Source organism: Chiloscyllium plagiosum, chromosome 42 (genome assembly GCF_004010195.1).
Source record: "Chiloscyllium plagiosum isolate BGI_BamShark_2017 chromosome 42, ASM401019v2, whole genome shotgun sequence".
Taxonomy (NCBI): domain Eukaryota; kingdom Metazoa; phylum Chordata; class Chondrichthyes; order Orectolobiformes; family Hemiscylliidae; genus Chiloscyllium; species Chiloscyllium plagiosum.
In genome coordinates, this window is record NC_057751.1 from 13170660 (window position 1) to 13187390 (window position 16731).

The 16731-nt window shown below is 42.3% G+C and overlaps 1 protein-coding gene across 1 annotated transcript in view; it reads left to right on the forward strand.

Annotated features, from left to right (window-relative positions):
- Positions 1-34: 34 nt before the first annotated feature.
- Positions 35-16731, forward strand: part of LOC122543145 (MOB kinase activator 1A) — a 27651-nt gene continuing 10954 nt past the window's right edge. The window contains exons 1-4 of the mRNA XM_043681512.1: positions 35-255; positions 3975-4141; positions 5410-5503; positions 14553-14686. Of these exons, the coding sequence (XP_043537447.1) occupies positions 242-255; positions 3975-4141; positions 5410-5503; positions 14553-14686 (409 nt within the window). The 5' untranslated portion in view covers positions 35-241. The remainder of the gene's footprint in view (positions 256-3974; positions 4142-5409; positions 5504-14552; positions 14687-16731) is intronic.

The window sequence follows — 16731 nt, forward strand, 5'->3', positions numbered from 1 at the left end:
GAGACGTCGATTGGTCTATAGCACTGTCAATCATTCGGTCTGATTTGCATGGTGTCGCGGTGAGGTCGTTCTCGCGACATTTGGCTGTCCAGGGAAGGAGAGTTTTAAGTTTTTTTTCACAGCTTGCTAGTTGTTGGTTCCAACAATTTTTCTCCGAAAACTGGCCCGGACTGTGATGTCTTTCCGGATTACTCTTTAACCCCCGCCGCTTCTTTTTCCGAGTGTAGCAAATTAGTAGAAAATGAGCTTCCTATTGTAAGTATTGGTCGGGTGACGTGCCTCACTCTGGCCCAGTTCGTCCATTCTTCCTGTTTTCGGTTCTACCTTTCTGGAAACTTTGGGCCTTGTAGGCCTCGGTTTCCTTTCTCTTCTCTTTCTTTATCCCCCACCCCCATGTCAATTTTCATCGCTATCGTCCTTAACTTTATTGCTGTTCTTTTCTATCTCACGCCGCTTTCCACTCATGTAACATATGATGTTAGGTTGAAGATTTTCCTGTTGAAATGTTGTCTTTCACAATAAATGGTGAGGATATTATTATTTGAGCGGTCTATCCAACAATGGGAGCCTCTGATGTACTTGGTACATCTTGTTGTCTGCAATCGGAAGTGGTGCATGTGAACATGGATTGCGGAAACAACTTAATAAGACTCATTTTTTACCCTGTTTTTGAAGATGTGAAGCCTCTGAAGGCTAAGATTTTTGCTGTATTTCATCATGGTGTAACTTAGTCAAGTCACTTCAACTAATTGCCTTAACTGCGAATACTTCACTTCTATTTTCTGATGGACATTAGCTGCGAACTGTGAGCATCTTGACCATTTTGTCTTGCCATCATCAGGACAAATAATTCTTTGGACGTTATTATATATTGGGACAGCTGTGGTGTTCTTGTTATCATTTAAGTCTTTTGATTTCCATCTTCAGTGATTCTGTTTTCATCTGAACCAATTTTGTGTGGCTTCATCCTTCTCAGATGACCAGTATCTTGATGAATCCTGTTGTCATTGGCCTACTAGACCATAGGGCTGCTGCTCTTGTTAGAGAGATGACTGATGATTTAATCCAAGTGTCACCACAGCTTAGATGAAGGGAGAGGCTGAGAAGCAGAGGCTTTCATGTTAACCTCACCTGCTGAGGGAATTAAAGCAATGAGAACAAACAAGGAATTTTGACTTCTCTATGTATCCAAGTACAGAATATTAAAATTAATTCATGTTGAGAAGCAAGAACCTCTGATTCCTATAACCCCAGAAATGATGAGGCCGAATTTCATTTCCTAACAGCGAATGAAGGGCATTAATCATTGATTAGCTAAACAAGGGTTTTGTAAACTTTTCATTGGTGAACGATTTCCTGGCGGACAACTACTGAATACTGGATTTAAGTTTGTGTTGCTCCTCCTTGTGGTGTTCCAATAAATTATGAAATCTCTTCTGCGATTCTTTCTATGCCTGGGCAGGCTTTTTCTTTGCAGCTACAAACCTTATCGGACCGTTGAAATATGTGGCTTTGACATAATTTAAAGGTAGTAGCTGTTCTACTATTTGGGGTATGAATCATCCAGTTATTAGAACATCACTGCCTATTTTAGCTAATGTATTTATGGTTATTTGCTTTATATCTGCACAGTCTCTTAGCTTTTTGAAAATGCCGTCTTTTGACGGGAATCAGTTGAGGGGACCAGTGGTGATGCTGCTTCACTCCCAGGATACAGCTGTTTTGGAAAGAGCTTCTTGCCACTCTTGGTGAAGATGATGAAACAAAATATCACAAGGATTGTTTGAACCAAACCGCTTGGTTGAAGGACAAGCATTTTGAGGGCAAATGGAATAAAAGGTTAAAGAGGTCGATTTGGATGAGGAAAGATGGTGTGGCAACAGTAGAACCTAAATACCTTGGACTGTTTGCATTGAATGTTTGTTGACATTTTTTATATACTACAGTTAACGGAAAAACACATGGAGATGAGATATGTACTTGCAGACATGGTCATTTCACAGGGTTGTGAGTAGTGGGAGGTGAATTTGGAGATGGTGTTCCCATACATCTACTGCCTTTGTCCTTCTAGATCAATGATTCTCAACTGTTTTTTTGGCCATGGCCCCCCAGCAGCTCTTCTCAGGTTCCTATTCAAACGGATACAATACAAACAGAAAATCATTTCTTATTGAACACCAAAGAAAGCTTGAACGTTCCGACATACTGGACAAAACTTAAAAAAGACTAGGCCTGATGTTTAATTTCAGGCAATGAGATCCTTGAGCTTGGTGCTTTTCTGCAAGTTTCATGATATTGGGCTCCAAATTAGACAGTGACAGTCGGATTTCGCCTCTTGTTGCGATGTCAATTCTGTTCCTGGATTTTGTTAAGGAAACTACCTTGCAGATTCTACTTTCAACGAGATATGTTCAAGGAAAGGATAAAAAAGGCCGAGCAAGCCATGCTGATCTTTGGATAATGAAGTATGGTGATAATGATTGGGAGAAACCTTGATTGAATACATTGACCCAGTACAGTCTGATTCGTGACTAACTCTGTAGGCATGCTGTGTGGGAGGAGCTTAAGCAATTGATTTACTAGGTGTGCCGAATTCAAATGGTGTGTTGGAAAGATATTATAAAGAGGAGGGAAACTATTGACTTCAATGAAGGTGGTTGCTTGGGTCTTTCATCTGTTCGGTTACGATGGCCCCCAAAAACCGTTGGGTCTTCCCTCCTCTCAGTTTTCAGTCTGTGGCCCCCTTCAAATGTGCCAGAGCCCCATATGGACCCCATTGCCATCATCTAGAACAGTCATTCTCAGTACGGTGGAAACTCGATTATCTGAATGAGATGGGCGGGCACTATTTCGTTCGGATAATCGATTATTCGGAAAATCGATTATTCGGAAAATCGATTTAAGTGCCTTCTGGGGCTTGGAGTTTTAAAGTCTGCTCCCCGTTCAGGAGACTCTCAGCAGCACACATTGCATGATACCCAGCCCCCAACACTGATGCTGCCTGAATTGCTGTGCTCTTCCAGCACCACTAATCCAGAAACTGCCTACCCCTGCCCAGCAATGCCCCCCCCCCCAACCCCTACTCCCCCACCCCCCAGGTCCAGCACAGCCCCCCAACCTGGTCCAATTCTGCCCCAGCACAAAGCGCGCAAGCCCCTGCCACCCCTCCCCTCTCCAGGGCATCCAGACTGCACACCAACAACAAGACTGCTGTAGCTGCCTTTGTGGGGTAAGTCTCCACATAGCGCTCTCTCTCTCACACAGACACAGACACACACACAACTTTTTACTGCAAATTTTTGACAGGTTCCACATTTGCCCTGCACATGACAATGTCGGAGAGATTATTCCTGGGAAGCGGGAGGGGGTTAGGGTACACCCCTCTGTAGAACTCCAGGGAAAGGGTGGGAGGTCAGTCATTTGGAGACTGTGTCTGTTTAATCACTGTAAACAAAAGACGCCATCACTGTTGGAAACACGTCTTTGATGTAATATTTCTATCAGGACCTCAAGATCTCCTTCGGGTAATCGATTTTCGGATAATTGGTATTCAGGCAATAGAGGTTCCGCTCTAGTGGGTTTGGAATGTGCTGTCCAAGGACCTGTGATTTTCTGCAGTGCACATACTACTGCTGAGTGTTGATGGTGGAGAAAATGAAGGACAGTCAAGCTGCTTTGTCCTGGATGGTGTCAAGCATCTTGAGTATTGTTGGAATTGCACTCATCCGTCGTACGTCTGACATGCGCCTTTATAGATAAGTGAATTTTCTTCAGTCGTCGGGTTTGAGAACTTGCATACACAACAGATAAAATTACAGGAGCCTTCAAAAAGAGCTTAAAAGCTTGTCTGCAATTAACTGATCTGTTTGAAAAAGTGAACATTTCATTTTCTCACTGACAACCACTCTTCCACCCCAAAAAAAAGTATTTTGTGTGAAGAATCGCTGGTGATGAATGATTTACTTGCATTTCAGTGGGAATCGAAGTAACAGAACTTTCAAACCAAAGAAGAACATTCCGGAAGGTTCCCATCAATATGAGCTGCTAAAGCATGCTGAAGCAACCTTGGGAAGCGGTAACCTTCGTCAAGCTGTTATGTTACCAGAAGGCGAGGATTTAAATGAATGGATTGCTGTCAATAGTAAGTGTCTGAAACTTGAATTTTACCTGTCTGTCTGCCCTTTTCTGAAAGTTTGAGTCCAGAGATCCTATTGCACACCTGTGAACCCAGTGGGACTTGAACCCTAGTCTCCTGATAGAGGTAGGGTCACTATAATTGCACTCTGACATTCCCTGCCCTACTTTTTCATCACTGTCATTGCCCCATATCACCTGCCTGGGTCCTTAACTCTAGAATGCTCTTGACAAAGCGTTTTTTAAGGCTTTCATTAACACCTATCACTTTGAACAATCTTCTTACATTCTTAATTAAGCATTTGGATGTCAACCTCTCTTGTGCAATGTTCTTGGGACATTGCACAAGATTAACTACTTGTAAACAGAAAGCATCTTTGTTTTCTATCTTACTGTTTCCCACATATGGCTTAAATTTGGCACTCAAGATGTATATTGTGCAAGGACGTGACTTTTTCTTGCAAAGGCTGTAAGAAAAACATGTAGTGAAGATGCAGCTTAACAGTTACAAAACTGAGACTTCCAAAAACCCATGTTTGTTATTTCCTTTATAAACTTCTGTAGAATTCAAACAATGCTTCATTTTTTTTTGAATGGTGGTCACCCTTTTTTCCTGTTATAAAACAGTACCTGAGCAATCTTTATCAGATTCTTTTTCCGTATTCTGTATTTATTTTCCATTCCCCAGTTTCCCTTTTTTAAAAGGAGTATTTGTTTAATTGTTCTGGAAGAGGTAAATCTGTTTCCTTGAATTAAGGGACAAAATTTTCCTGTCCTCAGATTGTTGGAGACTAGACATATGGCCGTCAGGCCCCTTCAGAAGTACTTGTGTGGATCCACATGGCAAGTTTTATCTTGTGATGATACATTCTAATGTTTCCTGGGTCCCTCTGTGAAAGGCTGTTAGTCTAAGCTGAAGTGCGAGACTTCAGACACTTTGTAGTGACTCAGGAATTTTTGATTGGCCACTTCAAGAACTAGACGACAATATCAGAAGTGACCCAACTTGACTCTCACACTCTTTGTTCTTCCCCTTCTCCTCCTTTCCAACAGACCACCCCATCTTCCCCAATCATCACCACCAGCAGTCTCAAAATGAGCACTTATTGTTGGTATTTATAAAATGACCACTTTATTTTAAATGTTAGTTTTTATATCAAGAGGTGCTAAAATGGACCAGGGCCTGAAATGTAATCAAAGTTTGATAACATCAGCATGGCCTCCAAACTAAAGTAGAAATGAATATTTAATTGTTTCTGGTTCTTTTATTTTCAGCTGTAGACTTCTTCAACCAAATCAACATGCTGTATGGAACAATAACAGAGTTTTGTACAGAACAAAGCTGTCCTGTGATGTCAGCAGGACCAAGGTAGGGAAGATCCTATACACCCAGAACAAAATTTTCCGAGAAATGATTAGATAAAATAAGGTTGATGGTGACAACATGCTGGAAGTATCTGTTAGACTCCAAAATGCTTCCAGCTGTCATGATGAAATGTTTTGCGAGCCCAAACATATCTTTCAATTTAATGACTAAAAAGTGAATAAGGACTTCGAATTTACACCGAGAAATTTAAAAAGCATCTTGTAAATTAACCAAGATTGGTATTGATTTTACCTTAAATGTTCAAATTCCAAAACTAATTCTAATAGTTGACATTTATTGGCCGCCTCCTGCTCAAGCTTTGTAATAAGTCAGGTACTGAACAAACTTGAATCTCATAATAATTGTACTAGAGACGAGGAACATTCAATTGTACGAGAGACGAGGAACATTCTTTTTATTTGACAATTCCTTTCTTCCTTTGTCTTTGCCCACCTTCCACCAAAGAACTTTTACAGAAGCATTGCAGTTTTCATCTTGTTAGGTAGTCTCTGTCCACTGGGTCAACTTATGTTACACAGGCATGGTCCCAATTAATCTTGGAGCTGCTGAGTATGAAGCACTACCTGTCAATTTAGATTACAGTGAATAGCTATGTAGTTTCAAACTGGAGGGATTTCTCATTGTTCAGCAGTCTGCATTGATTGGATTTGCAGACATTGATCTTCCTGTTTTCAATCTCTGTATTTAGTCAGAACAGCATAAAACACAGGAACTTGCATTTCCAAGACCCTGACAAGTAATGTGGTTTTGAGGCAGTTTCATAGAACTGAAGTAAGTTTATCTTAATTTAAATAGTGATTCCTTTTGAACTCTAATGCAGACAGGAAAAGACCATTTCTTTCAAAATCTCACTTTAATTTTTACCCCTCGTTTACGAACGATCTTTATTGCCACATTAATGTTCTGATGTTGCACCAGATGGAAACAAGCTTTTTGCTAATGTTGGTCCTTCAAGCTTTGGAGCCCTACAGTACAAAGACAGGCCCTATGGCCCAGACTGGTCAATACCAGCCAAAATGTCCATCCATGCAAAACCCATTTCCTTGCATTTGGCCCATGTCCTTCAAATCCTTTCCAATCCATATATTTATCCAAATGCCTTTTAACCGCTTCCACTGGCAGCTCATTCCATTTGTGTACCACCCTCTGTGTTAAAAAAAGAAGGTCCCTAAGGTTCCCTTTTATTCTTTCCCCTCTAACCTTAAACTGATGCCCTCTAACCCTCGAATTCCCCAACCCTAGCTAAAATTCTGAGTGCATTCACCCTATCCATGCCCCTCCTGACATAAACATCTCCCAGGTACCCCCTCATTCTCCTGCACTCTAAAGAGAGGTCCCAGCTTGTCAAACCTCTCCTTAGAACTCAGACCATTGAGTCCAGACAACATCCTTGTAAATTTCTTCTGCAGTCCTTCCAGCTTAATAAAATCTTTCTTATAACAAGGAACACAAACTGAACACAATACTGTGTACAGCACCGTGTATACATAACTTCCCAACTTCTATTCTCAGTGCCCTGACTGATGAGGGCAAGTGTGCCAAAAATCTCCTTCACTGCCCTATCTACCTGTGACTCCTCTTTCAGAAAACTGTGAACCTGAACTCCAAGGTGCCTCTGTTCCATTACACTCCTTAAGGCCCTACCATTCACAATGAAACTCCTACCTTGATTTGATTTTCCAAAATGCAAGACCTCACTCTTAAATATATTAAATTCCATTTGCCATTTCTTGGCCTACGTCCCCAGCTGATCAAGGTACTGCTGCAATATTTGAAAACCTACCTCGCTGTCCGTGATACCGCCGATTTTAGTGTCATCAGCAAACTTACTAATCATGCCCTGTACATTCTCATTCAAATCATTGATATAGGTAACCAACAGCATTGGGCCCAGCACTGACCCCTGAGGTACTCCACCATACACAGGCCTCCAGTCTGACAAGCATCCTTCCTACCATCAAGCCAATTGTATATCCAATTTGCCAGCTTGCCCTGGATTCCATGCAATTTAACTTTCCAGGACAGCCTACTATGTGAAACCTTATCAAAGGCATTACTTCTACAGCTATGCCCTCATCAACCTTCCTGGTCACTTCAGCAAAGAACCATAAGAAATTTGTCAGGCATGATCACCCACTCTCAAAGCCATGCTAATTATTCTTGATCAAACCATGTCTTTCCAAATGCATGTATATCTTATCCCTCAGAATCTTCTCAAGTAACTTACCCACCACAGATATTAGGCATACTCGTCTATAGTTCCTAGGCTTCTCTTTACAGCTCTTCTTGAATAATGGCACAAGATTCGCTACTCCTTCAAGTCTTCTGGGACCTTACCTGTGGCTATCGATGATGCAAACATATCAGCCAGGGCCCCTGTAAATTCTTCCCTAGCCTCTTGCAATGTTCTTGGATATGTTTGGTCAGGACCAGGAGATTTATCCACCTTCATAAATTTTAATACATCCAATACCTCACCTGCTGTGATATGGACTGTCTCCAAGATATCACCACTACCTTCCCCAAGTTCCCAAGTCTTCATGGTAAACACAGGAGAAATATTCTTTGAGAACCTCGCCCATCTCCTGCAGTTCTCCACATACATGTCCACTTTGGTCCTTGAGGGACCCTATTCTCTCTCTACTTATTCTTTTTCCTTTAATTTATTTAAAGTACCTCTTTGGATTACCTGAATTTTCTCACCCAAGGCTTTCTCATACCCCCCTTTTGCCCTTCTGATTTCTTTCAGTCAACTCATCTATTTTCTGTGTACCTCCAGGAATTCCCTTGAACCCAGCTGCCTGTACCTGAGCCACACCTCTTTTGTACTGCTCAATATCTCATCACCCAGGGTTCCCTATTCCTGCCAACATTGCCCTTCACCCTCACAGGAACATATAGGTATTGAACTCTATCTATCTCACTTTTAAAATCCTTCCACTTGCCAGAGGTCCCTTTGTCTGCAAGCTCCAGTCTAATTCCATCAAAATTCGCCTTGCCCCAATTTAGAACTTGAACCTGTGGGCCAGTTTTGTCTTTCTCCATAACTATTTAAAGATTAACAGAACAATGGTCACTGGTCCCAAAGTGCTCCTCCACTGTCACCTCAGTCACCTTTCCTGTCCTATTTCCCAAGAGAAGGTCGGGTTTTGCCCCTTCCCGAGTAGGATCCTCTACTCGGGCGACTCTCTGTGTGGAGTTTGCAGATTCTGCCCGTGTCTGCATGGGTTTCCTCCGGTGCTCCGGTTTCCTCCCACAATCCAAAAATGTGCAGGGTCGGTGAATTGGCCACGCTAAATTGCCCGTAGTGTTAGGTTAAGGTGTAAATGTAGGGAATGTATCTGGGTGGGTTGTGCTTCGGCGGGTCGGTGTGGACTTGTTGGGCCGAAGGGCCTGTTTCCACACTGTAAGTAATCTAATCTAATACTGCTTGAGGTAACTTTCCTGAATGCAGTTAACAAATTCCACGCCATCTAAGCCCTGAATGCTCTGGCAGTCCCAGTCTATGTTAGAAAAATTAAAATTCCTTATTACAAACACCCTATTGCTCCTGCAAGTCTCCCCAGTCTCCCTACATATTTGTTCCTCTAATACCCCTTGCCTATTTGGAAGTCGATAGTACAACCCCATTAAGGTCACCATCGCTGCCTGATTCCTAAGCTGCACCTGTAAAATCACACTGGATGAACCTTCAGTTATTTCACCTCTTCCTACTGCTGTGATACTTCCCTTCATAAAAAAAAATGCAACTCTCCCCTCCCCTCTTTCCACTGCCTCTGTCCCGCTTAAAGCACCTGTACCCTGGCACATTAAGCTGCCGGGAGAAAGTGAGGACTGCAGATGCTGGAGATCAGAGCTGAAAATGTGTTGCTGGAAAAGCACAGCAGGTCTGGCAGCATCCAAGGAGCAGGAGAATCGACATTTTGGACATGAGCCCTTCAGGTTCCTGAAGAAGGGCTCATGCCCGAAACGTCGATTCTCCTGCTCCTTGGATGCTGCCTGACCTGCTGCGCTTTTCCAGCAACACATTTTCAGCACATTAAGCTGCCGGTCAGGACTCTCCCTTAGCCATCTTGCGTAATGGCTATAATATCCCAGACCCACATACCTATCCATACCCCGAATTCTTCAGCATTACCTTTTAGTCCCCTTGCATTGAAATAAATGCAATTTAATCCAAAAGGCATTCTACGCTCCCTGTCGTGTTCTAGCTGACCTGTCTCTTCAACTTAGTATTTCTGATTACTGTATATCCCGTGAACCTCCTTGCTGTTGAGGAAACCAATCCCAGCTGCCCATCAAGATTAAACCCTCTCTTGCAACACTAGCAAACCTGGCCGCCACGGTATTGATTCCCCCTCCAGCTCAGGTGCAACACCTTCCTCTTGAACAGGTCACCTCCGCTCCAGAAAAGATCCCAGTGATACAAAAATCTGAATCCCTACCCCCTGAACCAATTTTTTAGCCACACATTCATTTGCCATATCCTCCTGTTCTTACCCTCACTAGCTTGTGGCACAGGAAGTCATCCAGAAATTATCACCAACAAAGTCTTGGTTTTTAACTTGCTCTCGATAATCACTGTGCAGGACCTCATCCCTATTTCTACCTCTCTCAGTTGTGCCAACGTGCACAATGACTTCTGGCTACTCTCCCTCTCCCTTGAAAACATTCTGCAGCCTCTCTTGAGACATCCTGGACCCTGACACCTGGGAGGCAATACACCATTCTGGATTCTGGTTTATGGCCACAGAATCAATCTCCTACTTGTACCCCTAAACATCGAGTCTCCGATCAGTAAGGTCTGGTTTACCTTTATCCTTTCTCGTTGTGCCCCAGAGCCAGACGTGGTGCCATTAATGTGGCTGCTGCTGCTTTCTCCGAACGGTCATTTTCCCTCCCCTTGTTTTCAAGGGAAATGGCCACAGGGATTCCTGCACTCTGTCTACTCCCTTTGCTTTTCCTGGTGGTCACCAACTCTGACTGCACCTTAGGTGTGACCACCTCACTAAAACTCTTACCTATGAAATGCTCAGTATCTCATGATCCTGAGTACATCCAGATCCAGCTCCCTAACACGGTCTCCCAGGAGCTGCAGCTGGGTGCACTTCCCACAGATGTTGTCATCAGGGATAATGGAAGTCTCCCTGTGCTTCAACATCCTGCAGCAGCAACACGTGCATATCTCCTCTCCAGGCCGGCAATGATTCAGGGTTTATTTTTCAGTTTACTAAACTTTCCTCTGTAAATCAGTTTCCCATCTTAATGCCCAGACAGGCATCCCTGCAGCCATAGCCAGGCACCCATTGGTGATCACCATGAGGTACTGTGGAACCCTGCAAATCTGAATGGTGTTTGTTTCCCTTTCACCTTGTTCTGAATAGTCTCTCCCTCCCAGTCCAACTCTAAATGGTCTTCCACTATCACAGTCTTGGAAGAAACCGTTGTTTTTGTTTTATTTCAGACATGAAGTCTACCATTTAGAATTTCTATTTATTTCCTTGGCCTTTTTCTGCCATTCTGATTGCATTGACTCTTGTGGAATAAAGTTCTATTTCTCAGAAACTGGTTGGGATATCTGGTGGCAAGGACGGGTTGGACCGAAGTCTCTGTTTCTGTGCTGTACATCTCTATGACTCTGTGACTGGCCTAACTGCCGTCTCACCTGCTGTAAAACTGAAAAGGACAATTTAAAGGACTTTACCTGGACTTTTTGCTGAGCCACTGCTCTCCAAAGCCCTACTTCTGAGTCTGCCACAACAAATTTAGCAATAGCACTTTTCGCTACCACTCAATGTTTTGTTTTAGTTAGAGGAGGAGGAAAGTTGGGTGGCTGGTGAGGTCCTCCTTCAGGTAGTGGTGACTGCGCAGATGCAAATCTTCACACTGACAGCCAATCTGCTTTGTCACAGTCATCTGCTAGTCCAAAAGTATGGCTTCAATTTTGAGATCATGTTGTACACAAGTCCTGTACTTCCTGATGAGTGGTAATAGTTTGTCCACACATATTCTCTTCTTTGTTGTCCTTCATATATATCAACTTTGATCAATTCATCCTGTCAGCCTTCTAAACTCCAGGGAATACAATTCCATTTTCTAATGTCTGCTTGTAATTTCACCCTTGGCATTCTTGGAAACATATGCCATAATCTCCAACTCGAGAACATCTTTCACAGAATATAATGTCCAGAACTGATAACAGTGCTTGGTTCTCTGTCTTCTTCACCCAAGATAGTTTTCACGAGTGAAAGACCTACAATACTTGTATTTCATGGGTGCAATGACTTCAACATTTCAGATCTAGAACATACCCCCTCAAATGGTTGGTTGTTCTACTGATAATCTGGAGAAGTAGAACTGTTCAAATATGGTTTTCTTCCAGCAGTAGAATCGTAGAGATACATAGCATGGAAACAGTCCCTTTGGTCCAACTTGTCCATGCCAACCAGATATCCTAAATAAATCTAATCCCATTTGTCAACATTTGGCCCATATTCTTCTAAACCCTTCCTATTCATATAGATACCTTTTAAGTGTTGTAATCGGACCAGCTTTCGCCACTTCCTTTGGCAGCTCATTGCATACCTGTGCAAAAAGGTTGCCTCTTGATCTTTTTCTTTTAAATCTTTCCCCCCTCACCTTAAACCCATGCTCTTGAGTTTCCCCAGATAAAATACCCTTAGCTACTCATCCTATCTATGCCCCTCATGATTTTATAAACCTGTATAAGGTCACCTCTTAGCTCCCAATGCTACAGGTAAAATAACCCCAGTCTATTCAGTCTCGCCCATTGCTCAAACCCTCCAACCCCGGCAACACCCTTGTAAATCTTTTCTGTACCCTTTCCGTTCACAACATCCTATAGCAGGGAGACCACAATTGCATGCAACATTCCAAAAATGGCCCAGCTGATGTGGCTGTACAGGACATGACCTCCCAACTCGTGCACTCCATGAAGACAAGAATATCTAATACTGATAAGATTTTTTTGTCTGTGATCTCTTGAAATTTACTATATAAAGAATTAAACTAAAAATGGAAATCTACAAAAACCATACATTTAAGCATCAGTAACAAAGACCTCCGTTAGTGGGTAGTTAAAGTTAAATTAAGCTTGGTCACATTTGTAACTAGCTTTTATCCTGAGGTAAAAATAAAAGGTGGTAATTTTGTAAACTTGAACAAGAACCAAATCATGAAGACATGTAAGTTAAGAGCGAATTGTGTAATAGATTGCCAGTGAGTCATATGGAGCGGAGGTCAGCTTGATATAAATGAGAAATTTTATTTCTGTGTCTCGCTCACTTAAATCCATGTTGAGTGGTAAAGGTCATGTGAGTTTTCAGAAGAGAAGCTTTTAGAAAATGAAGTGCTGTATTCGAAATGAGTCTTGATATTAGATTCAAAACCCTGTTGTGAAGGTAGTGTGAAAACCTAGGTCTTGATGATCCAATCAGTTTCTAATGGTCTCAACTGCAAACAGTATGGACCGTGCTTTGAAATTAGTTTAGATCTTTTTAGCTCCCAAATTTGAAACCATTCTTTTACGTGATTGCATGAGAAAGGATGCAGAGGAGATTGACCATATCTTATGTGCTTTGGAACTTTTCCACTGTTAACAAAAACTTGTTTTCCTTCGAGTAGCAAAAACTGAGGGTGGACTTGATTGAGGGGCTTAAGTAGGGGAAGATAGGAAAGAAAGTGTTCCCCTTTGTAGGATAATCCACAGTCAGGGTGCATAGATTTGAGATAAAGGCCGCGAGGTTCAGAGGGATTTCAAGAGGGTGATGGGGACCAGGAACTCCATTCTCTGAAAGAGTAGTAGAGGATGAGCCATCGCAGGATTAAAGTCTTTCGGTGATCTCTTGGAACTCATTAGGCTCTGGATCACATTATGGAAAATGTGGTGGGCAGGTGTTAGGTGATTGGGAATGCAACAAGCCAAAGGACATATTTCTGGATTTTAATGTTGCACAGAGCCTGAGATGCAACTTAGAAGTATGCATTCAGAAAGCAAATTTTTACTGCAATTTATTTCATGAGGCATTTCTGGAATGTGAGACATGACTGAGATCTGTCCACAAACATAAGTTACACAAATAGCCCCATGGCGTTTGAATGATCTAACGTTATTAGAAAGTGCAGTTTTTTCATGTATGTGGAATACATGTTAACACTTGTCGTTTACATTTTGATAATGCTCCAGTAAAAGAGTTCATAATTGTACAGACTATTTTTCTTTCATTTGGTAAATGCAATGTGTAATCATAAAGAAGCTAAAAGCATTTTTGGGTATTTTAATTATGATCACATTAGTTTCACACTTCATTGTATCTTGACTTACTCTTTTCTCTTTCACCTCTGCCTCTTTTCCTCAGGTAGTTTGATTCTATCGACTGGGATATAACTGTTGTAGTCCATTGATTTACTTGATAGCTCTTTCTTATATTCTACGCTTAACACGTGTTCCTAGATGTTGAAATTTGTAGTAGAATACATTCCACTTCAACAAGTAACCATGTTGGATGTCAGAGGTTGGTTTAAAATGAAAACCAAATGAATGTGATGTACATTCACCTCAAAAAAAATTAAAACTTCCTTAAGCTCACAGAAGGTTGAAGTGATTTCAGTTCATACATTTTCTGTTCACATTTTTAATTATTCTCAATTAGAGTTCCTTTTTCTTCTTGCTTTGATTCCAGAACTTGTTTCTCTGAGTTAATTTCTTCCTTAAATAACACACGTCTACATTATAGAACAAAGTTGGGAGTAAATATCTGGTAAACAGGGAGTAATGGAAAAGAGTTGAATATTTCTCAGTAGTACACGATAGTCCAGTTGATCATCTGATTTGTCTTGTGCTGTTTGATTCTTTTCCAACCTTTTCTTACAGTCACAATTGTTAAATGCTTTGGCAAATTATAACTGTTGTGCAATGTTTCAAGTATCGATTAAATAGATGTAAATGGAAGATGTGTGGACTGTTTGATTTTTTTGCCATCTTTATTACCACTGAGGATATTTGTTACAGATATGAATACCATTGGGCTGATGGCACAAATATTAAAAAACCAATTAAGTGTTCTGCTCCAAAATACATTGATTACCTGATGACATGGGTACAGGACCAGCTTGATGATGAGACCCTCTTTCCTTCTAAAATAGGTGAGCCATTTTGTTTCATCTGCGTAGGAAAAGTGAGCAATGCATTCTCCTTGAAATAAGCAATGATCAATCAGTAGTACCAGAAAATGGTTTTACATTTTTGGTTGGCACTACACTTGCCCTCTTGTGCCACGATTAGCCACATGTCTGACATATCTCTTCTCCATCCCCTTTCCCCTGTCTGGAATGTGAAACAGCTCATGCAGTTATGATTAGAAACTACAGTTGTTTCGTTCCATTGTCCTCACAAATAAAATCATATTAGCTGACTAAAAGGCAAAGCTTCTGTCTGATTAAATTCTCTTAGTTTGAATTTATGAGCTTGGAGTTTTAATTGGTGAACTTGACATCTAGGACTGCAAGAGGAAACATCTTTCCCGGGAGAAGGGAAGGGGACAGAATAGAAAAGTACTCGTGGTAGGGGACTCGATAGTTAGGGGAATCGACAGGAGATTTTGTGGTCAGGATCAGGATTCCCGGAAGGTATGTTGCCTCCCTGGTGCCTGGGTCCGGGACGTCTCCGATCGGGTGTATAAGGTTCTAAAAGGGGAGGGCGAACAGCCAGAAATCGTGTTACATATTGGCACTAATGATATAGCCAGGAAAAGGATTGAGGATATAAAAAGTGATTTCAGGGAGTTAGGATGGAAGCCGCAAAGCAGGACGAACAGAGTAGGGTTGTCTAGTTTACTACTGGTGCCACGAGATAGCGAGGTGAGGAACAGGGAGAGGGCGCAACTTAACACGTGGCTGCGCAGCTGGTATAGGAGGGAGGGCTTCAGATATGTAGATAATTGGGATGCCTTCTGGGGAAGGTGGGACCTGTACAAGAAGGACGGGTTGCATCTGAACTGGAAGGGGACCAATGTCCTGGGTGGAAGGTTTGCTCGAGTAGTTCGAGAGGGTTTAAACTAGTATGGCAGAGGGATGGGAACCTGAGCTGTATACCGTAGGTGAGAGTTAATGCAGATGAGGCAATAGCAAGAGGTAGACCAGCTAGTGGGAAGGATTTTCTTAGGAAGGAACCAAAGGATCAGTTAAAGTGTGTTTGCATTAACGCAAGGAGTATCAGGAATAAAAGTGATGAACTTAGAGCATAGTACCTGGTGCTATGATGTTGTGGCCATAACAGAGACATGGGTTTATCAGGGGCAGGAATGGTTGCTAGATGTTCCAGGGTTTAGAGCATTTAAAAAGAATGGGGAGGGGGGAAAAAGAGGAGGGGGTGTAACACTACTAATCAGAGAGGGTATCACAGCTACAGAAGCTTCCATTGTCGAGGAAGATCTGCCTACCGAGTCAGTATGGGTGGAAATTAGGAACAGCAAGGGAGCAGCCACCTCTTAAGGGTTTACTACAGGCCCCCCAATAGCAACAGGGAGATTGAAGAAAGCATAGGTCAGCAGATTTTGGAAAAGTGTGGAGGTAGTAGGGTTGTTGTAATGGGTGACTTTAACTTTCCCAATATTGATTGGAACCTCCTTTGGGCAGAAGATTTGAATGGAGCTGTTTTTGTAAGGTGTCTTCAGGAGGGCTTCTTAACTCAGTACGTTGACAGGCCAACGAGGGGAGAGGCCATTCTAGACTTGGTGCTCGGAAACGAGCCGGGGCAGGTATCAGATCTTGTGGCGGGAGAGCATTTTGGTGATAGTGACCACAACTGCCTCACATTCTACATAGCTATGGAGAAGGAGAGGATTAAGCAAAATGGGAGGATGTTTAATTGGGGAAGAGGAAACTATGATGCGATTAGACATGTGTTAGGAAGCATGGACTGGGAGCAATTGTTCCATGGTAAAGGCACTATAGACATGTGGAGACTGTTTAAGGAACAGTTGTTGTGAGTGATGAATAAATGTCCCTCTGAGACCGGCAAGAAAGGGTAAGATAGAGGAACCTTGGATGACGGGAGCGTTGGAGCGTCTCGTCAAAAGGAAGAAGATAGCTTACATAAGGTGGAGGAAGCTAGGGTCAAGCTCCGCTCTAGAGGATTACAGGCAGGCGAGGAAGGAGCTCAAAAATGGTCTGAGGAGAGCCAGGAGGGG